This window comes from Micropterus salmoides, unplaced genomic scaffold, assembly GCF_014851395.1.
Source record: "Micropterus salmoides isolate LMB-PRFRI ecotype aquatic unplaced genomic scaffold, ASM1485139v1 Ms_hic_scaffold_2, whole genome shotgun sequence".
Taxonomy (NCBI): Eukaryota; Metazoa; Chordata; class Actinopteri; order Centrarchiformes; family Centrarchidae; genus Micropterus; species Micropterus salmoides.
Window position 1 is genome coordinate 34077014 of NW_024041150.1, and position 24758 is coordinate 34101771.

General features: G+C 41.0%; 2 protein-coding genes across 8 annotated transcripts in view; one reads left to right on the forward strand and one right to left on the reverse strand.

Annotated features, from left to right (window-relative positions):
* The window catches only part of col4a6 (collagen, type IV, alpha 6), a 116568-nt gene extending 114674 nt beyond the window's left edge, over nt 1-1894 (reverse strand). For all 4 annotated transcript variants that reach the window (XM_038731704.1, XM_038731703.1, XM_038731701.1 and 1 more), the window contains exons 1-3: nt 1829-1894; nt 1535-1655; nt 1316-1361 (exon numbers count right to left, since the gene is read on the reverse strand). In XM_038731704.1, the coding sequence (XP_038587632.1) occupies nt 1316-1361; nt 1535-1545 (57 nt within the window). In that variant the 5' untranslated portion in view covers nt 1546-1655; nt 1829-1894. The remainder of the gene's footprint in view (nt 1-1315; nt 1362-1534; nt 1656-1828) is intronic.
* A 2519-nt stretch (nt 1895-4413) lies between these two features.
* The window catches only part of col4a5 (collagen, type IV, alpha 5 (Alport syndrome)), a 60127-nt gene continuing 39782 nt past the window's right edge, over nt 4414-24758 (forward strand). For all 4 annotated transcript variants that reach the window (XM_038730838.1, XM_038730841.1, XM_038730840.1 and 1 more), the window contains exon 1: nt 4414-4716. In XM_038730838.1, coding sequence (XP_038586766.1) covers nt 4639-4716 — 78 coding nt within the window. In that variant the 5' untranslated portion in view covers nt 4414-4638. The remainder of the gene's footprint in view (nt 4717-24758) is intronic.

Below are 24758 nucleotides of genomic sequence, written 5' to 3' on the forward strand. Positions count from 1 at the left end.
CTATAACTCAAAATGTCCTTATGTCAGTTTAAAACTACATTAAATTGAGACCTGTGAAGGTTCTCAGTCATCCAGGTCATTGTTATATAAGAAAGGTTAAAATTAAGGGCAACTGGGCTTGGTTGAAGATACTAGACCAGTTGCCCTTGATTTTAACCTTCCTTAGATACATTAAATTCTGTTATAAACCACTTTCTAAATGTTTATATAGTGTTTATAAATGCTAAATAGGGAGGGTTAGAGTAAAGTGTTACCAATTTTGGAGATGGTGAGCATGGTTTTCATTGGAAAGGTGGTTTGAGGGTTCTGATGTTAAATTTTTTTTCAAAACTCCACAAAGTGCCATAGAAAGCAATATAATAATGTAATAAGTGCATATATTGACATTAGCATTTCAAGTAATAGTTCAGAGTTCAGAGCCCTTTAAAAATGCTCTATGCCTTCAAACCTAATATAAAACCTAAATTACAATTAAACTGTTTAAAGCTTGCAATCTGTGATTCTGAGTGGTGTAAAGAAAGAAGACAATCGCTGTTTGCTTGCACGGTCTTGCTGCAGCAGATGTCTCCCTCAGCAGTGGGCTTGTCTTGGATAGGTGTGGCTTGTGGGGAAAAAAGGGGAACGTTGCCCTAATAATCTCCTTGTCCTAAATATTCATCAGCGGGGCGGACTTTGAAATGCAAATGACTGAACAGGCCCACTCAAACATGAACTGCTTTTTTCGGTCCCTCGGGCTACTTATAAATGCAAACTATAAACCAAAGCTTTAGGGAAAAAAGCACCCACGCAGTTTGAAAAGTGTTTGACACAAATGTTGGAACAGTGAACGCACCTGGAACTTTCCGTTTATATAAAATGACACTAAAAAGTACCTCGAAAAACTGACGTAAGTGTGCGTAAAGTGTTGTAGAGTGTCTAAAAGACATTCAGAAATATGTCTCCTCATGCGGCAGTCTGAAGACACCCACAGAGTGACGCATGGAGGATACATGTAAGAGACCTGTGCAGAGTGCAGGTATGAAAGTGCTTTATAAGCACATAAACGCATAATTCATGCAACAAGCAGATGTTTTAGTGTTAAATTGTACTATTTAAAGTGGCTTTAGACAGAGAGGTCTCCCCGTTTGGCCACAGTATTAGCAGAGCCATTTATGTGCAAGAATTTCATGAAAAGTATGTTCTCCAGCAATTACACATCACCATGCAAAAACAACACATCCAGCTTCATCGTTTATATGCTGTATCGGCGCTCTAAATATAGAAGTGGGGAGCCACTTCACCTGGAGGAGTTTAATAGTAAACAAATGGGACTTACTCCGTGCGTGGATCTCACCGCCAGGGCGACTGCTATCACACAAATCCTGCCGGAGAAATAAATATTATCGATAGTGTGGCTTTTCCCCCCAGTGATTATCTGGCAGGTAGCTGTGCCGGAGCTTGGCTAATAATGTCGCCCACAGCACTGCGGGTGCTTGCAAAGCCGAAAACTAACTTTAAAGAAGTAGCCTACATTTGAAGAGAAAAAAAGGCTTACAGGAATTTCATTTTGATCCAACTGGCAGAGAGGGAACCACAGCTCGAGACCCGATTCCCCTGTCTTCACCAGCAAGGCACTTCAAACGCGCTCATCGACTGCTCCAAAAAAACCCTGTCATCTACCCGGAGACAGAGAGAAAGAGAGAGATAAAGTATCCCACCGCCAAACACAAACCGGCCTTTATACAAACACACACACACACACCACACACAGCTTCAATGATTAATCCATAAGCAGCACGGAAACCCTCTTCGTGGGTGATTTCATAAACTGCGAGCTTATCCAACTCACCAAAGTTGCAGCGGTGAAGTCGCTGCTGCGCTCTCCGGGTTGTTGCGCTTCAAATCAGCAGCGCACCACAGCAGCACGAGAGGAGGGGCCAACGCATGTCATTCATGTCTCCATACCTTTGGCTGCAACAGAAGCTTTTCACCACGCCAAACAGTTTGGTGCAGCAAAGGAGATGCTTCTAGACCGAGGAAGTCGCTACTGGGCCATAAAAAAATATAGCCTATAGCCTATATAACGTTTAAAGATATTATAAAGCCTTTTGATGCTTAATTGTGAGTTTGTAGAAACCATTATGAACTTATATATATTTTTCTTTTTCCTGTGCTATCAACATAATACTCCTAAAAAGTTAGTTTCTCAATAATTACTGTAGTTTAAAGTAACATTGATGCTTTATGCAACATTAACCATAACATCCATGTAATCCATGTAATAGTCCTGCCAATCTCTATGAAGACATAAAGTCTGGTACTAAATCTTTATTTAATCTCCTTTGCTTGCATGATATTTTTGTTGGGTATCGCACATGTGCAATAAACTCAACAGTTTATACACAGACATACAAACAGATTTTCTTTTAAGGTAAAAAAAAAAAAAAAGGATCCTACAAATAAAATGCAGGACTTTCTTTGTATTGTGAGGGTCACATGTTTCTTAAATTTGAGTTACAATTAAAAACATCTCTGTCCTGATCTCTGTTCTTAAAGTGGTGCAGACACAGAGTTTCTCAAGTTGCACAGTCCTCTTTTAGCTCTTCAATGTTCTATTTTAGTCCAACTTGACCTGAGTGAGCCCTCAGCTTACAACACATTAATTTAAGAGATTTTGTTGAAGGTGCACTCATGTTCCTGTTTAAATCTTATAATGTATCTTAGATAAAGTCATCTTTGTTTTTGGCTGCAGTGTAATGCAGGGATCCTTCCTGGGCCTTTTCAAACTTTGCACTCTGATATAGGAATTGTATGACACATATTGACATTGCGGCATGAATCAGTATATTACTGACCCTAACAATATCCCAACCCTAACCCTATTACAAGAAAAAAATGTATCATTGGAGGAGTGTTAAATTGATTTTACTGCTGCCTGTGCACCACAGCCTACATCCTAAAGGCCTATTGACTTGCCAAAATAGTTCAAACATAAGAAGCTCAAAACCTTCTTCAGAGTAACCTATCACTGATTCATTAAATTTGAATTCATAATCATCTTTGCAACTCACACACTATCTAGAAGCACCTGGAAATATCAGAAAGTTACACTATTTTTTGAGTTGCCAGATCTTGTCTTTGGCCAGTAATGAAGCGACAGAAATGTGGTGCCTCACACACTGCAGCCTCCAAAATGTTGTATTAAGTCTGGTGGGCATGAAATCAACTAATACATCATGATGCATTGTTATGGATTAAGAGGTGAAGTGGCTGAAATGAGCCCCATATGTGGGGACATTAATGCATGAAAGTTTTTTTAATCCAGTTATATAAAAGGCTATATATTATTCTGAAATGAACCATTCTACACAATAAGTACGTTTACTTTTGGTACTTTATGGATATTTTGAAACTAATAGGCCTACTTATGTTCTTTTGCTTAAGATTTTGAATCCGGGACTTTTGGTACTTGTAACAGAGCATTTCTACATTGCAACTTTAACAGAAGTAAAAGAACTGAGTGCCTCTTCCACCTCTGCAATATTGGCTGATTTTTAAAATTCTGGTCTGCAGCTGCTCTGAAAACAGTAAAACAATTGTTTAAGCCCTCTAAAGCAAAAAAGAGCTCAAACAAATAAAATGCAAGTTGGGAGTGAAACTTGTAAAACAGGTCAATGATTATTAAGTCCTGGTTACTTTACAACTACAAGTCTCCATAAAGGATGTAATCTTTAAGATGTTGGAGTACTTTCAGGACAGATTGTCATATACATTAAATATTTCATAATAAACTGTCATTATCATTATAAGAAAAATGTATCTGCAACTTAAATGTCAGTATATTTAGGAAGTGTAGATGATCTCATCCATATAGGTTAGGCCTATTTATAGTCAGCAACTCTCTCTTGACTTAATAAGATAATGCAACAGTAAAATGAGAAGCACAGAATGATGTCGGGCTACTTTGAAATAAGTTTTTGAATTTTTTTTTTAATAATCTCGCTTTCTTCCATTCTGCCAGCAGCACCCATTTGTCCGGAGTCAAACGTGGGTATTTCACCTTTGGTAATGGCAGGAATGTAACGTGTCTGGGCCTATAGAAAATGTCAAATAAAGGTTTATGTCAAAGCTTTTTTGTGCAGCCTCGGGCGTTGGGTAGGCATGCAGGAGGGAGGCACCAAATCGTTCCGCGAGGTCCTAGAATTAGAAATTGGGGAATAATTTAAAACATTGGAAACAAATCGTCATGTGGACTGAGATGGCACAAATCGATCGACTCTGTATGACCAACCTTTAAGGCGCAAGTCACGCAGATGCATTATTTTAGATGAATCATCTGTGTTGTTTAGGTGCACGGGGGTGGTATCAGTGCGCACTGGGTATGGAAAGTAGATCCGCTGGGCAGGTTTGCAAGTCGAGGAGAGAAAAAGTTAGAGGGGGACTGCAGAGGCGCACGGTGCCAGAGCCAGGAACCCTGGGAGCCTCTGCAAGCGCAACAACAGCCGACACGCCGTGAAGAAGACAACAAGAAGTCTTTTTATTATTATTACTATTTCGCTGAAAGCAAGTGCGCTGGGGGGAAGCAGGGCTATGACATGCGAATAGAGAGCCGCAGACTTTGTGAGTGTTAACGCAGGCGGATCCTGCTTTTATTCCGAGATGAATAAAGACTTGAAGATCGCCGTGCCTGTGCTCTTCCTCGCCCTGTGCGTCGCGGTGCAGCGATCCGACTCTGCGGTAAGTACGTTTTAAGTCTTTTTTTTTTTTTTTTGCACAGATTTAGAACCTTATAACGGCTTTCGCCCCGCAAGATGACCCGCATGAAGAACCCGAGAGACCTGCCGCTCTCACTCAGCCGGCGCCGGGACACCACCGGCTCTCCCAGCAAGCTAAGGTTTATAAATAGAGAGGCTGCTTTATAACACGCTGTTATCCTTCTGCCCTAATAACAATCCAGTTGCCGTTTCCGTATTGTTGCAATGAAAACAATAATCACGCAATTAAGCCACTCATACACCTTTGTGCTGAGCTTATGGCACTTTTATTTAGCCGCGGGGAGTTACGAGCAGCTTCATGAGCTCTGCGCTGTAGTTTCATGGAAGGTGACGGAGTTTCTGTCCTGTTCCCTGCGCATCACATTTCTTCGTTTCCTCCCTGCGACAGGAGGAAACCTGTAGCGACACGCCGGCCACCGTGCGCTTTTTCTCAGCCTGCCATGTGTCTTTTTTTTCTCTCTTTTTTTTATCATTTCAAAGATTCAGACGACATCGAAGCACTGTGTCTGGAGAAGCGCGGCGGTGCAGCGCGCAGAGTTACCTCCTTCACTTCCCCTTCTCATTAAAATGTTAATGTTAACTGGTGACATAGCCTACCTGCTCTGTCAGTGAGCACACAGTCTGCTACCTGTCTCGGCTAAGATGAATCCCTCTCCGACCAGGAAGAGAGGAAATTACATTTTTAGGAGCTTGTATCAATGTGTTTCGCTCTTGCACGTGTGTTTTATGTTGACAGCACATGGTTATTGGCGCACATTGAAGAATAGATAAATAAAATCCATCTTTATTGGTTGGTTTTGCTCCTACCACCATGCAGGTTTAGATTATGTGCAGCCAGGACACAGTAGAAACGTGAGTTCAGTGGCTCTTTAGTATCAGATATCATGCACTTTCTCTTAAGATCCAGGAGGGGTGTGTTTGTGTGTGTTTATGTTTGCGCATATACCCTCTTCACTCTGCATATGTTTGAATCAGTGGCTCCTTATCGCGGCTGCTGCAGCTGTCTGACTTTACACCTTTGACATCCCTGTATGACACAGCAGCATCATCAAAAGTCATCAATCAGTGGAGGTGTCTCAGTCTAATGAGTCTCATGTAATATTCCAGCCTTGTGGGCTACAGGATGAATATTCACACCTCATGAATAATTCATGAGGGCCCGTTGCACGCTGATGCACATGAGCCCGCCCACACCAGGCGTGTCCAATCAGGCCTGCGCACTCGCTGTTCCTCAGTATGTACGGTATGCGCCTGTAAATATAGGAGGACTTTTTATCTTCCAAATCATGCAGGATACTTTTATATCCCTCCATCTTGAGAGGCAGTTGCATCCTATGTTTCTATGGAAATACTACATTATCCTAAGAGATAAAGTCAGTATTTAAGGCTATTATCATTTCATAAAAATAAGTTCAGGGTGAGGTCTGAGTCAGTCTTTGAGAGGAAAGTGCTCTGCCAGCAGTGTTTCTGCAGCATGAAACTCATTAAATCTTCGACATAAACATAGTTTTCATGAAAGCTAGAAAAGTTTGGACAGGACTGACATTATTTGACATTTTTAGATGCACAAACAGGTGTTTTTGAAAGATTTAAATCTTTTTCACTAGGGATAAATATGTCCCAATGACAAAATTAGATCATCAACAATAGGGTTAGTCTGTAACTGAGCATTCCAGATGCTCTCTTACTTGAATATTCACTTCCACGGCCACACTTTGATTATTTGTGTCAGTGGATATCTAACTGAGGTGCAACAGGTGTCATTGATCATTAACAAGAATGCCACATTAGAAAAGTTCTGACAAAGAGCTTTAGCTATCTGGTGAAGGCATGATTTTAGGTGTTGGTGTTTCAGGCACAACTTGTGGAGCGGATGGAGCGGCTGTTATTGTTGCCATGGTTATGTGATGTCAGAGGTTGGGTGGGCGGGTCCACTTTGTGCCGAGGAATGTGGTTGACCCCACCCTTTTGGAGAGGATGAGGAGGAAGGAGAGTGGGTTAGAAAAAGAGGGATAGTGAAAGAGGAGAGTAATCATCAAGCTGAGGTTCTAACAGGACAAAAATATTCAGTGAGAAAGAAACAAAAGTTTGGTCCACTTAAAAGCTTTCAACCACATTTCATGGCCTTCATCAGGGAACAGAGTTTGTACAGGCTCCGGTTAAAGCTAGTAAGTGGACCTTTAGTTAAGAAGAGGAAGATGTGATAGAAAGCAATGCAGCTGATGTCATTTTCTCACTCTGTCTCTCTCTCACACACACACACACACACACACGCACACACACACACACACACACACACACACTCAAGCAATAAAACACACTCACACCTTGGTTTCCCCTATTCCCAGTATTCCTGGCTATGTCCTAGCTGGTTGCAACCTTGCACCAGTGCTCTCACTGAGGACGCCCCCTAGTGGAGTCTGTAGAGACCATCTATTTCCAAACATGTCAAAGTTTTAATTCTAAATATTTAAATGTTGAAGCATTAACTTTTCTTCTTTTTTTTAAACTGTCCCCATGAAAAGCCTTTAAAATCATCAATCATTTTCATTTATTGTCCTCCCTTATAGTCCATGTGAAGATGACATTATGGAAAAACAGTTTTTACAGGACAGTGACAACAAGGATAACAAGGCTGAATCTGCACACATGATCAAGTAAACACCTGGCTTCTTAACACACACACACACACACACACACACACACACACAAGGAGAGGGTCTCTCATTGTCATTCAGTTTGTAATCGTGTAAACGTGTTATAAAGAGAGCATCTCATACATCACTGTTTCATAGCTATTTGGTCATGCTTGTGTATGTGTGTGTGTGTAGTAGTAATCCTCAACCCAGATATGAATCTTCATTCAGCCAGGTGAGGGAGTTCAGTAATGTATACCTGGAGGTTTTTCCTTTGAACCCTGCCATGCAGCGCAACCACAAACACACACTTAATTTGATGCATGCTTCCCAGTGCACATGGAAAACACACTCACACACACAACCACCCACGCCTTCCCTCACCTTTCACGTGACCCACATCCCAGTTGGAGTTTGGAGCTGGGAATCTGTTTGCTCCGTTAGTGTGTGTGTGTGGTGAGGACGTTCAGGTAGCCATAACATCCTCAGACTGCGGAGATAAGTCCGTGACGTTAGCTAACTCTGCAGGCCTGCATCTTCCAGTGAAAGAGAGCAAGAGGGTGTTTTGGCAGTGAAATCCAGTTTTCTGTTCTTTTTGTCCCTTGTTTGTTTGTTTTTCATGATTTTCTTATTTTCTCTTCATCCATGTTTTGACCTCACCGTCTCTTTCTGAGTGCAAAAACACAGAAGAGTAATAACTTGACCCGCCTGGAATTTGAAATATTTTGGGGATTTATTTGACTTGTCTGACTTTTTGCCATTTTGGGAGTCACCACAGATTTGTGCTGGAAAGTAAAGCGAGCCAAAGACAGAGAAAGAAAGACAAATCTATCCTTAATCTCCACATAGCTCCTCGCAACTACTGTAGGAGAAATTTGTTTCCCAGGAACTTGTCTTCTCAGGCTTGCCGCCTCCTATCACTCAGACCGTCCAATTCACCATTTTTCAAGTAACAAAACCGAACCATTACTAATCTAACAGTTAAAACATGAGATGCAATGATCAACTGATTGACAGCAAAGTAATTACAAAATCTATTTTGGTCATTTTTCAAACAAATTTACCAGTTAATCCCTGGTTCAAACATCTCGGATGGGAGCATTTGCAACCTTTGGTTGTCTTAAGTGAGAGTGAACCTGAATATCTTTGGGTTTTGGATGGGCAAAACAAGCAATTTGAAAAGGTCACCCTGGCCTTTAAGAAGTTTTGTGACATTTTACAAACCAAACAGTTATGAGCAGCAATTAAATGAGAAAGTTATAAGCAGATTACTAGATAATGAAAATAATTTTTAAATTACAACCCTACTTAAAACTATTCATTTGGTTTATGGAGCTTGATGGAAGCGCTACGCGTCCTACGCTTGCCTTACAGACTAAATTCAGGGATTAAAATGTCCATAAACATGTATTCCTGATATCCTTACAGATTTACTGTCATTTATTATCTATCAATATGATCAGTAACTTCATTAAACTGATTTACTGATGACTTTCATTACAGAAATTAATCTTTAAATAACACAAACACTAATGTACTCTTTCTTCTCTCAAAGCTATACTGACTTTTTCCCTGTGTACCTCCTAATTTTCTGACTCTCCCACCGTCTGTATCTCCCTCCCTCCCTCCCTCCCCCATCTCTCTCTCTCTCCTCCCTTTGTGTCTGTTCTTGAAGGCAAATTCCTTCTTTATCTCACCTGCTCTGAGAGAAGGGCTCCTTAAACAGGCAACCGTGCGGGCAACAAAAAGACATGTGCACACGTACATCGAATTGACCTCCCCAGTTACACATTGAAAGGCAGGTGTCTGTACTTTTTGTAGACATGTGTGTGTTTTTCCTGGCTGAACTCACACTGTGGTGCCAATGAGCTGAAGATGCCATTAGGATTAACAGGTGGACAAATGTCAATGAGAGCTAACACCAGATATTTAGACAGCTAATCCAGTACTTCCACTCCTCCTCCTCCTCCTCCTCCTCCTCCTCCTCCTCCTCCTCCTCCTCCTAATTTACCTTCTCATTTATTCTATTCTCTTACAGCTGGGAGAAGAAGAACTGGAGCAGAAGTTGAAGTAGTGACAGTAAAAGATGTAATAATAACATAATAGAAGTAGGAACAGGAGTGGCAGTAAGAGGAGATGTTGGTGTAGAAATACTACAGTTACAGTTGTAGAAGTAGCAATAGGAGTTGTTGCAGTTGTACCGCTTGTTGTTGGAGTACCACTTGTTTTAAAACTAGTAGTAGCAGTAGTAACTATAGTAGTAGCCTGTAGGCCTAGTTGCAGTTGGAGTAGCAATAGTGACAGCAGCGCTAAAAGTAGTAGTAGTAGAAGATGCAGAAACAACAGTTTCAGCAGTAGTGGTAGGAGGATTAGTAGTTTCAGAGGCAATAGTAGCACCTGTAGGCATTGTAGTTGTAGTAGTAGTTGTAGAAATATATGCGATGCAGCAGTAGAATAAGTTACAGCAGTAGCAGGAGTTGCAGTAGTTGAGGTACAGTAGTAGGAGGGGGACTAGCAGTAGCTACAGTAGGAGTAATAGTACAATAACATTTATTCATTTTAGCTGACGCTTTGGTCCAAAGCGACTTACAATTGCTATACATGTCAGAGGTCGCACGCCTCTGGAGCAACGAGGGGTTAAGTGTCTTGCTCAGGGACACACGCAAGTGTCTTGCTCAGGACGCATCTTATCTGTGTGCCATCACGTAGCATTAGTTTCAAAATTAGAGAATAAGCAGTAGAACTACCAGCAGCAACAATAGTAGAAGTAGTAGTAGTAGTAGAGGAAGTAGTACCAGCAATAGTAGTAGTAGTAATAGCAGTGATGGTGATCATAGATATCAGCAGTACTAGTAGTAGTAGTATCAGTTGCAGCAGCGATAGTAGTAGCAGCCGTAGTATTGGTTTCAGTTTTAAAGCAATAGTAGTTTAATAGCAATAGTATTACAGCAACAGTAGTTTTAGCAGCAGCAGTAGTAGTAGTAGTATTAGTAGTAGTGGTAAAAGCTGTTGATTGATCTTAAAGATGTATCTACTGATCAAACTAATGATTCGACACAAATCAAACAAAGTCTCCTCATCCTCTCTTGGGTTATAATCTCATTTAATCTCTTTGCACAACATATCATTTTCTGTCACTTACACTCAAACCCCATTATCACCGTCGTGCCTCCCTCCCTCAGTCCCCCTCCCCATTCAGTGTTAAGAGGAGGGTAAACATGGAGTGTTTGTTGGAGACCTTTTTATTTACTCCATCCTTCACTGTTTGGTTTGAGGCTTTAAAGTCAACCATGTCTTTTTAAATCCCGCCTCCCATCTATCTGTCTGTCTTTCTATAAATCTCCCTTTTTATATTTTCTCTCTCATCACCAACCAGACCACCTCGTAGTCATAAACCTATTTTTACTTTGTCGTGACCCCCAGCTCTGTTGTTCAGGCTCCCCACATGACAGCAGCGGCGAGCTTTAACCAGTCCGTGTGCGACTACTTAAAGGTTTTAAACATAAACCCCTGTCCTTAAAAACCTTAATGAAACTACATTATCTTTGCGGAGTAGGTTATAAAACATAATTAGATGAGTTTTTCTTACAGCGATGAGGAACGGAGTTACTTTTTTCTACCATCATACGTTCTATCAGTATATATTGTCCTTTTCCACTGCAGGAAACTGACAACCTGAAACACCAGCTTTCCCATAACCTGAACTTTAAGAACATTGTGAGGCTTTGGAAGCAGGTTCATCTTTGCTTTTCCCCTGTATTTAAAAAAAACACAATATTTAATATAAAAATATATAATACCTGTTAAAAATGTGACTGCAGGACCAGCTGTTTGATTGGTAAGCGAAGTAAGCAGTTCAGTATCTGGTTTGCTTTTATTTTACACTTAAGTGAGCATGAAGTACAAGCAGAGCTTGAAGTGAAAAGAAATAAGTGCCAGTACTCCCCTTATTGACATACTGCCGTGAACTCTGAACTCTACAGAGGAAAGCAGGCAGGCGAGAACGGGAACAGACAAGCATCATGTAGTGCCCCCTGAGTAATGCAGTTTATTTAGGGCCATTCTGAACCTGATATGGAGAGGACAGAAAAGAGTACCGGCAGCTTGTGAGGTGCCAGTGCGCAAAAAAAAGTCCCGGTACGCCAAGTTTATACGCCAACAGAGCATCCAGGCCGACACAAACTAATTTGTTTGTTTCTTCCACATTGTGATCTTTTATTTTTAGATAGTCAGAAGCGAAGAAATCTTCTGGGACACCTTTTGGTTTGTAACCACCACCTCTCCTTCACAAATACTAATGAGAACATCTTCAGGCCCTTTCAGTCTTTTGCAGTCTCTTTGCTGCGCCTTGTGGTTCGCTCCATCATTAGTTGCAGTGGGTGTTTTCTGCTCTTCAGCCACAGAGGGCAGTAAGGAGCACACTCAGGCTTTGGAGAAGACGCCACACTAAAAAATAAACAAAGACAAGTTGTGGTTTATAGAAAGAGTTTAAGTATTTAAAGTTTTTCCAAAGGAAAGCATCCAGGTTTGTCCAACCTAAAATAAAAAAAGGCACCCGTATTTACAACCAGTAACAGTAAATAACACTTTACTTTTTTCAGCTTATAATAACCCTTGTGTTGCAAGATGTGGTTAGATAATCTTTAAAGCTTCAATCAACCAGATCTTCAGATTTTGAAGTGTCACAGTTTTAAATTTTGTAGCACTTTGAATAAATAATGAAGAAAGTCTTTGTGAGATATCCTGAGCTGGATGTGAGCTGCATCCATGTGAGTGTCTGTATCTCAGTCTGTATCTCAGTCTGTATCTCAGTCGGTATCTGTTTCATCTTGTTCGTCATGTCTGACTCTTATTCTACAAGACATTTCTTTTGATCTATTCACACTTAAGAGACTGTTCTTTCCTAAAAACCAGCAGAAACACCGCAGAGCTTTATGTGGGACTGGATCTGGTTTTGTGTCAGTACATCTGCCAACAGAAAGTTGTGTTTCCAGACATTTGCTTCTCTGTTTGCAAGGTGAGGTCCTGGGATCAGCTTTTGGTGATGATCCAGACATGGAAGTTCTGCCATTTCACAATGTATTTTAGTGTTGTTTTGTTTTTTTGTTTTTTGTTATTATGTTGTTCATGTGCTAATGGGAAAATCAGACATCCTGAACTAGACACTGCTGATTCATATGCGTCAGATAACCGAAAGATGAACAAGGAACACATAAACCACTACGGAGGTGGCAGCGGTGCAAGTTGAAGATTTATTATTTTGTGGGGGTTTGGTGTTTCCTAATTTGAGAACCACTTTTTTTCCAGACTGTGTTGAAGTTCGGCATCCATTTTTATATTTAAAAGAGATAGTCGAGCTTAAACTTGTGGTCAAACATCGGCTTTAGAAGTGGCAGTGACAAGTTTTCCCTGGGAGCAGCTTTATCTAAATTTTGTTCTCTTGTAGTCTTATATAAATATATAAATAATATCTGTGTGTGTGTGTGTGTGTGCGTGCACGTGTGTGTGTGTGGGTGGGAGGGCTGTGATCCATTGGGCTACCTGACAAGTCCACCTACACAGAGCACAAGACATGCCGTCCTCCTAACCTCCCTCCCCTTCTTCTTGTGTTTTCCTGACCTCCTTTTCTGAAAGAACATCATCCCTTTCTGTCTTTTTTCCTCACTGGCAAAAACTGAAATGTTTACAGCCCAGAGGGAATGCAGAGCGCTGCTTGGGGACGAATGAGATGAGTAGAAGGAGGAGAAAAATCTGTGAAAGAAAAGACATGTAACTCCAGGTGAGAAGCAAATCCAATGGAGTTTGACTGAAGAAGAGTTATTGGGAGCAAAAGAGTAACAATGAATATAATGCAAATAAATACAGAAGACGTATCTATATAAGATTGAAATGCATAACATATTCCTCCTTTAAACTGGAGCATTTGTTGTTTTGCATTCTTTCTTTCTGGAGAAAAGAAGGCAGGGAGGCGAGAGAGGGAGAGTTCATCTTGTCTGAGATCAGCCGTTGATTGCTCTACAGATGTCTACTTCTGCCTAAACTACTGGCTGAGTATACAGTTGTTGGTTGTTCAGCTTCCCTGACAGCAGGCTGAAGTACTTATTAACAAATATTTGAGAATACAGTCTGACCCGGGCTGACTCGCCTCGTCTTTACATCATTCAACGCCTCTTTATTACTATCTGTTGTGCTTCTACTCCCTGTCTCCCGCTCCAGTCTTGTCTCTTCCTCTCTGCGTCAAACTTCTTTTAAAATTAGGAGCTGAATGTGAAACACACGTTGTTGTGTCAAGTTCCGTCGTTTTTTTCAAGCACACTTGCTCTCATTTCCATTCTCTTTAGCCTAATGCTATTCCTAACAAAAGTTAGTTGTAAGATTAGGCATTAGAATTAAAATAAAACACACAAAGTTGGGGTCTGTCAAACAGAAGCAAGTTAATCTGCTCAAAGAAGTCATTCTTCAACTCAACGGCCTCAAAGTGCAAATAGTAAAATGTTGCATGCAAGAAACGAGGTGAAGAGTTCAGATCAGCCTCAAAATATAAAGTTACAAAATGCATTTATTAGAATTCTGAAACTGTCAAATATGATCGCTCATTGTACAACTTTAGTTTTTGTGTAGCTTACACAAACTATATTGTCACTACGGCATGACAACCCAGTTTCAAACCGTTACTAAAAGCAACATTATTCAACAGAAATGCCACAAATATCTCTAAATTGTCTAAATTATCTCTAATGTGTCAAGACCTACAATTATTTACATTAAGAATAAATACATAACATAGGATTTAGTTTATGTTAGCAGTTGTGAACTCTTTACACTATTAAACCTGATGCTGCTACACAAGTTACAACCAAGCATAATAACTCATTTTACTGATAAGGAACAGGACTATTGACATGTTAATTGAAAGGTAAGGTCCACCAATCGGGTTTGCCTGTAAGCCTTATTTAAATAATTGCTGCAACACCTGTCATGAAATAACCCTTTTTGAAATCCATCCTTCTTCTTGTACCTTCCTCTCTTGTCTCGGCCTCCATCTTTAGACTCCCCTCTATCAGTTCATCTTACATGAGCCGGCGCAACCCCATGTCAGCCAGAGTGAGGCTGATGGCGAGGAAAGATAACACACAGACATGCGCACAGTACTGTAACGGACACACACACACACAGACAGGCTTAGTGTGCTTAACATGTAGTCTGTGGTTGCCTATAGACGAAAGAATGGAATCATCAGAGCTGCTTCATAGAGGCAGAAAGCTGTTTTGACTGAGACGCTTCGTGCAACTGAACACACACACACACACATTTTAGGTGTAATGTGGGAGGGCTTCTGGTTCTCTCTTCTTCTCTCTCTCTTTCCTCACACTGCTTTTAATGCTCTCTCCTCTATTTTGTGCACCTGTTTTTTTCATCACACTACTGAGGAGGAAACAAGGCTTTTCCAAAAACCACATTGGAGAAACGGTGGGCTGATGGTATGAGGGAGTGCGTGTTTTTGTGTGTGTGTGTGTGTTCTATACACATTGCAGATTATAGCGTTACCACATTACCTTTTATTTACTTGTCCAGATGGAGTCATTTCAATAAAGAAATATTTCCTTCTCCCCTGTGCCCTCCTTCATTCCTCGCCTAAAACAATCGTGGTATGTTTACATTTTCCTGACGCCGCAAGAATTATCACTCTTGTCTCTCAGGAGCAAAGGTGAAAGTAACGTGATGTTGTTGTAGCGCTGCCACCATTTAGAAAGGAAGGTGGGATGCATGTCGAAACGCACTGTTTCCACTCACTTTCAACGTTGGTGTCTTTCCCCCATGAACAGGGCTGTTTCCTAACTGTCTGTTAACCAGCATTACTAGATTTTTCTGCCACTTGGGAGCAGCACAACAAGCTGTAACTGCAACTTCACCATGTTCACCTGCTAGTTGCTGACTTTATCTGTCTGCATGCTGCAGCTGGAAATTAGGTTGACGAGAGCGTTGAGACTGAACCAAAACAATGCATTTGTGGACCAAAACAATCTGAAAGATGCTCAAATGCTCGGTAGCACTGAGGGAAACTGCGGAGTCGGGTGGTCTCTGTCCTCTGTGGGTTTGTCACTACGAGGGCCTCCATTGTTTATATAAAAATACTGATCTGTGCAGCTTTAACCAAACTTTAAGCATAGCCATATTTATGATTTTGGAAGGCGATTATGTCGTTTATGTCTCTTTTCGTCCATCAAGTCTTTCATTCTTCATAGTTTACTGTAGGTTTGTCTGAATCACTGAATTTCTTTCACTTTCTCTCCACTTTCGCCTCTGCTAATACTTTAGTCTATTTCGTTCCTCGTCTCTCTCAAGGTCCGTCTTCATATCCTCTCCTTCACTTACTGTTCCTCCCTCTGCATCAGATCCAGAGTCTAGTCAAATCCTAATAACTTGTGCTGGACATACAGTAGTCACAAATACTCTTTGTATTTTACACTAAGTTGTACACCGCTGTGTTTTTCAGCGTGTGTGTGTGTGTGTGTGTGTGTGTGTGTGTGTGTGTGCGTTCCTTAGGTGGAGCTTAGTCTTAGTTAATCCCAGGTCAGTGTGCAGGCTGGTATGCGACTAAGCCTTTAGAATGCAGTCTGAGGATAATGTTCAGCAGCAGAGCAAGGTGCATGGTAGAGCATTTTTCACATGCATGAGGGACGCAGAGGGAGGCAGGAGACAGAATCACCAGATCCAATGCTTGTTTGTACATTTCATTTTTCAATTCTTCTTTCTTTGGCCTGTAGTAACCTTTTGTTGGGAAGCTTTAGGGACAGTGCTGAATCTTCTTTCTGTTCCTTCTGCCCTGATGGGTAATAAATGATAATTCAACGTAAAGCGTCTTTATTAAGGATCTCAGAACAGCTTCAGGGCTCCAAAACATATTCCCTCATTTGGTGTTTTGATGAACGTGTTGATGTTGGAGAGCGCTGTTTAACATCTCCTATAGGTGTTCCACTGGTTTCAGATCTGGTGACTGGGTGGTCCACAGTTTATCAGATGTCTCTCCACACATTCATTCAGGTTTCTCCTTTGATTTGACAGTTTGTTGGTTGTGGTGATAACAGGCCTTTATTAGCATATATATCAACATAGAGGTAAAGGAAAAGGAATTTTTATCTTTTGCAAAACAATCTGTAAATGTAGGAAAAGATAAGTACTTACTGTCGCCGTCTTCCACTCTCTCTCTTAAAACCACGGACCTGAACCTGCTCTGCCTCGGTGTTCTGCCTTTGAATCTGTTTCCTGTTTCCTCACTAAACTGTGACAAAGAGTGAGAGATGGTTAGTTGTATTTTCTTGTCCACTTTTCCCCAACCATCTTTGTTGGCATATATATAGTGCAATACACAATGAAATTTAACATATGAACACAAGACATGACTTCCTTTTATTTTGTTGCTTGAGTTTTTGCTTGGATATGAGTGTGTATCTGTGTGTTTGTGCGTGTCAACACTGAATGCATGGCATTCCTCGTCTCCTCTAGACAAACAGCCCCCCGCCGGTCGAACAACGGGAAGTATCAGACATCTGTCACAGTGCAGAAGGAGAGGAGGAGGAGAAGAAGAGAGGGGTGGAAGGATAGAGAGTTGAGGTGGGAAAAGGGACACATTTGAGACTGAAAAAGGAGGAAGAGAAAGAAAGATAAAGCAAAAAAAACTGAAGGAGTTGAGGTAGTAAACAGGAAGAAGACAAGAGGAAGAGAGAGACGAGGAAGAGAGAAAGTTACCAAACCTTCTGTGTTCTTCCATCAAGAACATATTGAAGGCAAACATTTGGGCAGCCATAAAACATCAAGGACCCATCCTGTCCCCTGATTTAACAAAAGTAAACAACATAGATTTTAAAGGGTTTTTTGCAGATAGAGGGAAATTTTTTTTTTTTTTATTTCTATAAAATGTTGCACTATGCAATGAAAACAAGGCTTTCAAAAGCATTGCCACAAAGCTTAAAATAAGACTATTCTCTTTATTTTGTGACCACATGTCCACACTTTAAAAGTGTGCTAAATTGTTTAAAGCTAATTTGTAGAAGTTGGTCTTTCAAGATGTGTAGCACAAACAAACAAATGTTTTTTTCTACTGTTAGCAAGTTGAAAGTCATCCATGTTTCTTTTGTAAATGTTTCTAAGAAAGTAAAATGTATTTTTGGAACAGTTACACATACGCTAGCAACAATAAAACATAAGCAACAAACATCTCCCTTTTTTTTAGTGCAGAACCACTGGTCCTGGAACATGTCAGCTGCTGCACTGAGATGTGTCTGCTCTCATTAGAGGCTGTTTAACTTGAGGATATTTAAGAGAAATGTAGGCAGGGCGGGATGCCTGCTGGGACCTGCCTATGCACAAGATCGGATCAGACACTTGGGTAGCGGAGAAGCAAGAGGGTGCATGTTGTACAGTCAGAAAACATTGTCTAAAAACTGTAAATTGAAACTCATTTATAAACCAAAATGAGTCACAGCAGTTGAGAAAATTTTAATGTACTGTAAGAAGTAAGTATTTTTGGTGTACTTTAGTGTATGTCCACATGGGCTGGACACGTGCACTTCATGTGGATGACATCATGATTATATCACCCTATATTCTGCATGTAGGCTTCAGGTCATACATGACAACCAAAGCAGCTTGCTCTGACATCAAGAGTTACCTTAAATACCTGCCCTGAATATCATTTAATCATATTGTCTAAATTATGTTTAGTATAAAATCTTTAATGTGTCTGAGATGCAGGCTTCTTCCTCTTGTTACCGCCCTCATGTGGGGAACACCTGTAACTACAGGTGGACAGGTTGAATCATCGTCTGCCAAAAGTATGTGGACCCCTGCTCATTTGCTTTCGTATACTTATAGCCTGGGGTTGTTGGCATGGTTTGGCCCTTTATTATCCAATAAAGGTTAGTCTTAATGATACAGTGATGTTTCAGATAATAGTTTAGTTGAGTTAATTGCCATTATAACAAATATTGTCTGGAACCTGCCATGATGAGCTCCAAGTGAAAGACAGACAGGCAAACAGCCAACGCAGCATGCTAATAAAACCAATCAAAATACCATTAATATAAAAGTAATTACAAATAAAAAAAAAATAATTACAAACAACTGTTTAAACATACTTTTGGCTGCAGCCTTTTTTACTAGTCCCTTCAGCTTTCAGTCTGAATAAAGTCCAAGCTTAAAGCAGGATAAAGAAACTCAGTTGTTAATCCCGCTTTTCATCATAAACACACAGCAGAACTCCAAATCACAATCTCGCCGCAGTTCTGAGCTCAGAGCAGTCTCCCTCTCACAGATACAGTATCAGGACGTCCAGTGCTATCTTGTTTTGTCTACAGCAGAGGCTAAATATTAAGGTTAGGCTGCGGCTCATCTAAACAGCGATACACCTTGGCTTATGGAAGCGCCAGAGAAGTTTGCTCGAAGGTTTATACACACGTTTAAACATCGCCTGGCAAAGTCTGATGTGTTTAAAGGTAAACTGGGTAATTTATTTTCTTGAAATATGTTCGGATTGAGGTTTTTAGCTGAGTTGTTTTGGCTCAGGGGGATAAATCCTTCGAGAGCCGACAAGTTTAGTACAACAGCAGGTGGTTACAGATGTGAACATGGAGTTAACAGCTAGACAGATGAGACAGAACTGCAGTGAATGGAACTTCAAAGAAAAAGCTGAGGGATGTCTTTGAACATAGATTAATTTGTTCTGCTGAAGCGTGTCTTGTCCACCACTGGAATAAAACCATAAAAAGGTTCATGGTTGTATGAAACAGACTGGTCACACCCTTGTGCTTTGGCCTGAAAACCATTTGGACCACCCAGATCTGTCTGTTTTTCCTGATCTGTGGTTACAGTTCCTGACTGTGAACCTGAATGCATCCCAAATCTTCACACATTGTGATTTTAAAGCATATTTAAAAAGTGACGAACTTTCCCCCTATTCCTCCCTCATGTTCAGTCCTCCTCTGTCTTTCTTTTCTTCGTCACCTCCTTCTCTCTGTTTTTGTTCCCTCTCTAGAGCTTTTTACTTCCTTCCTCCCACCCTCTCTTCTCCTACCTGCCTCCTCTCAGTCTATCCCCAGGCTGCACATTTTCAGGTATTCAGCTGGCAAGCCGCCGCTCCTCTCTCTAATTTCTTGTTGCCCACAGCTACGATGCCCCGTGCCAAGTGGTGATGTATGTGTGGAGCGTTGCAGAGACAGGGAGACGGGCATGTTTAAACCTGTGTTAGGCTGGGCCAGACGGGTTAGGCTAGACTGGGCTGGGCTAGGCTGGGGAAGGAATTCAAGCCTTTTTACAAGATCCACATTTTCTGGAACAAATACTTTCAAACTGCACCAGTTAAACTGCAAAATGTTTTTTATTTATATAAGCACTTAAAATGTCCTATTGGTTTCCGAAAACCAATTGCTCTACGGGGACTAATAAAGTTAAAATAAGTAAAGAAAGTAAAGTAAGTAACTTAATTGCTCTTCAGACCAAGTTTCTTAATCAGCTGAAGAGGAAGTAGCCCAGAGCCAAATTCAGATGACTGCAATCTTAAAGGAGCACTTCACAGATTTAGCGCTGAAATCCTATAACATTGGCAGACTCGCAATGGGCATTTAAAAAATATATATATGCTGATGAAGCAGGATTATTCTATTAATGTGTGGAATTAAATCTTCGACACATTCTTCTTCCTTGTCAAAACCTGATGCCTGCACCTGAATCTGAAACAGATCAGTTATAGATTCAGACGTGCTGTGCTAGCACCTGCTTATGTAGCCTCGAACCGCTAGCCTTAGGCAGACATGAGGAGCGGGCTTTTGTTTTCAATCTAGTAGTCTCCAGACCCAACCGACGTAGACGCAGTCATTTGAGAATATATCTGACTTTGCGCAGCCAAATGTTTTGTGTTTCTGTTCATTATCAATGAACAAACACGCCTATGTGGTGTGAAGAACTCTGCAGAGGATAAGATGAATGGGACCTGATGCTAACGGGAAAGAAAGAAATGCAGACAACAGAGACAGAGAGAGGTTCAGTGCAGGGATTTTACTGAGAAAACCTTAACAGGGGTAAAAACTTACAGGATGGTGAATTGGCAGCCAGAGAAAATAAATACAGGAAAAGCAGTACAACACTAGCAAACAATTTCAAGCCCAATGTTCAAACTCCAAAGTAAATATTGTCTAAAAAACTGGGAGTGTCGCAAGTGAAACAGATAATCCAGAAAACATACATAGGGAAAAAAGGCTGGAACTTGGGTCAGAAGACAAGAATGCACTGGCAACGACAGAGGGGAACAGAGAAAACTAAATACTGTAGTGAGGACAAGGCAATGAGACACAGGTGAACTTAATGTGGGAGGAGAAAACAATCGCAGAAGGGGGAAGTTTAATTCACCGAAATGAGATGAGAGGAAAATGCCAAAGTAAAATAGGAAACACTTGAAAAAACATAACCTAAAAAACACAGAGCAGGAAGACACAAATACAGGAAGAAGCGTTCATGAAGATACCAGAGGAAGCATTTAACAAAATAAAACAGGAAATAATACGTGTGTGTGTGTGTGTGTTTACTTCTCCCTCTCAGGGCCTGTTTAGATAAAGTCCCATCTGGATAATCAAGTTTTAGGAATCTCTTAACTCTTTCTAGAAACTGTGTATGTGAGCAAAAAAGAAACGTTGCTTTTGGTTAGTCTGAAAAGTAACATCAAACTGTTAAATGTCCAGCAGAGCGACTTGTGACTGAAAGGACCCCATGTTGAACTCTCAGACAACTAAAACCAGCACATCCGTCTCTTCAATCATTAGAACGGCATCAAACCCACATTTGCGTGTTTTGTTTATGGTTAACTGAAAGTGGAAGGAATGCAATGAGGCACACAACAGAGGGCGAGGTGTGTTCTTACAGATGTGCGTGTGTTTATATGTCCCCAATGCTTCATCCAATGTTATGCAGTACCGGAGGCTGCAGTTTCAGGACCCCCAAAATCCTGGGACCGCAGTACTTTTTCCGATAGCGCCATCTAGTGGAGTAGTGGTGGTTATGCAGAACAACACAAAAGGAGGTTAACCCTGTCTGCTAGCGGGCGACTGATGTGCGCAGCTGTAGGGTTAACCTGTGTACATGCATATAATCAATACCTTACGTTTAGGCACACACTCGGTGAAGGTTGTGGTAAGGATAATTGGCTTCAGGGGGCTGTAAAGAGTAACATAGCTAGCCAGCCAGCTAGCTGGCAGTATCAAAGTAAACAATTAAGGGTCCTAGAAATACAGATCCGGGCCCAGGATTGCGGTCCTGAAACTGCAGCCTCTGGTAACATTACAGCAGCTACATACTACTCGCTTCATCAGGAGCCAAGTGATCACTGCAGGCTGCTGGTAAAGTAGTTTTAACATGTGCGGTCACGATCATCTGAGGACTGTTTGACTGCTTCTTCAAATGCAAGCAGAGCATTTTTATCATTGTTGACGTATTTATGTTTTCTAATCCTTATCACTGCAGTCCTATTATTATCATGTATTTTTTTTTTAAAATGATTGATTGATGTTAGATTTTTTTTTACTTTCAGATATAATTGTTCGTGTTAGCCTCAAAAATCCAACATTATCCGGGCTGCGCTTGAGTTTCGGCTCATGTCAAGTTGTTTGTTTAGTTTTTATTTCCCTGTTTTGCCGTCCTCTATATGCTAACATTGGCTGATTTGTGTCAGATTAAAGCCAGTATATGTAGGATTTTTATGTGTACTTAAATACTTAAATACTTAAATTATACTGATGGCATACTTTTTTATTCCTGGTGAAATGTTGGCACAGACTGTATGTTGCATTAATTTGATTGGAAATTCGTTGGATCCAGTCGGTAGAAATGTTTATATTCTACACATATGGGTACAATATAAACAACACGCACGCTGCTAATATTCCCCCAGGATCTTCTTTTGTACCCATATAGTCTAGATCAGGAAAGATGAAACATGTAACCGGTTATTTGTGTGAAACCATTCAAATCTGAGTCAGGTGTGTGTGTGAGAAAAAAACAGATTTGGGACGTTGAGCTGCAGATTATCATCATTATCATTAATACAACTGGATTATATGTTATTTTTGAAAACAGCATTTCATCTGTAAATAGAGGTTGTTTTTTTTTTTGCATTATCCAGTGAGAAGGGGGGGGGGGGGGGTGCAGAGACGGTGGTCCCTGCAGGTGTCTGTCAATGGGAGGTCAGAGGGGTCAACTCTCACTACAACAAATGAAAGAGAGGAGAGAGAAAGAGAATTCCCAGGAATATCAATGGAATTCCTGGACCGGCACTGTGGCAGTGAGTGTGTGTGAGACATGTGGTCCTCCTGTCGGGGGGTCTTCCTCTTCCAAAGAGCCGGTTAGTCAAAACACACATGGTCGGATTTTTTTGAGGCGAAGTTAAAATATTTGGTTTGGTCGCTGCTCTCGGGGCGTCAGCACCTCCAAGTCCAGCCGCGATGAAAGGGATCAGCAGTGTGACGCAGCGGCTCGGAGCCTGGAGTGCCACTCTCCGGATAAACAGGATAAACACACACACTTTAAACAAACCGATATTCAAGACGTAAAGTTGAACACACACAAACAGATGCTGAGCCATGAAATTATACCATAACAATAACATAATCCTCTGTAACCCAATACGGTAAAGATCCTTTGTGCCGTCCTGTCTTCCCCAAATGAATCCATATTTTCACCATTAAAGATGCACTTCAGATGTAAACAAAACGGCAGCAAACACACCAGATTAGAACAACTGAACAACAACTAGATCTAAAATATTTTAAAATTAAGGTTGTTTAAGGGTTAACATGAGTAACATCTATGAAATCAAGAGAAACCAGGCTGTTATTTCAATCTGTGAAGGAACGGGAAACAAACAAAAACACTGATTTTGCATCAATAACTCAAATACCACATTTAAATTTACTGAAGTGTGAATGAAACCAGGGAGCGTAAGAGATTGCCACCTGATTTGTGGCCAGGCAACACATGTAGGATCCTGACTCTGTTATAATATACATCTCTTTTTGTCTAATTTTTCTGGCAGTATTTAGCAGTTAAAGTGTATTATGGCCACACAGACTCACATCTAGAGCAGGAAAACCAGGACAGGTGGAATCTGATTTTGCATCCCGCTAATGAAGATGCATATATTACATTACATTTACTCATTTGGCCTGACGCTTTTATCTATCTAAGTGTCTTGCTCAGGGACACATTGGTTGATGTGTAGCAGTGGGAAACAAACCCAGGTCTCCCGCACTAGAGGCATGTATCTCATGCACTGCGCCAAGTCTAAATGAAAGGGTTTTAATTGTATTATATTCTGATACGGGACACATGAATTGACATGAGTCACTGGGGCCAACGTCTCCACTTAGGCATGCAAATATAAATTTTATGTATGTAGTGAAATATATTACATACTTACATTATTGTGTATGTTCAGTGTGTTGTCTGCGATTGTAGCATGTATCTGTGTGTGTGTGTGTGTGTGTGTGTGTGTGTGTTAGCAGCATGCCAGTCACTTTGGAGCTGGTGTGAACCTAGGGTTGGGAACATGTTGGCTCTAGTTTCAGATTGCGGTTACTGAATCAGTTGTGGTCAAATCAGGGAGTCTCGTAAGCTCAGTGTGTTTGTGTATTAATGATGTTGAGAAGAGGGAATTGTCTTTGCAGCTGTGTACTGTTCATGAGTGTTTGTCTCTCTATAGTGTGTATGTTTGTGTTCCTATACTGCATCAATGCATATGTGTGAGTCTGTGTGTGTGTGTGTTATCCAGGGCAGGGCAGTGTGTATAGGTGTCTAATCATCAGTCTTTGATGAGCGGGGAATTCCAGTCTCGCCAGTCTAATCCCCGGGTGCATGCCTTCCGCTCGCCCCCCTCCCATCCTCTCCTCCCCCTCCTCCCCTCGCCCACCCTCACCTGGCTGGCTCGCCTCTCCGTCACTCTGTACACACCTTGCTCCTTTTGCACAAATATCAATTCCAGAGATACTCCTACATTGTTTTTCTCTTTTTTTTTGTGACTTTTTAGTACACGCCAGTAGATTTACTTTTTTGTTTCCCCCCTTTTCTCAACCAGCACTATCTACATCTGTTTTGATCAGCGGTGTCCAGCGGCTAATGGTCAAGTTTTGCCCCAAATTCATTTGATTCGATACGTATACACACCGGGTTGGAGATGAGTCATCAAAAATGTTTTACAGGAAGAGAAAATGGAGGGATTTTGACATATACACTAAGAAATTATTATTTTAAAACAAAGATAAAGCACGTCTTTAATCCTGAAGCCCCACCTAAAACCCTAAAATGAGGATACTCTTGGTCATTTACT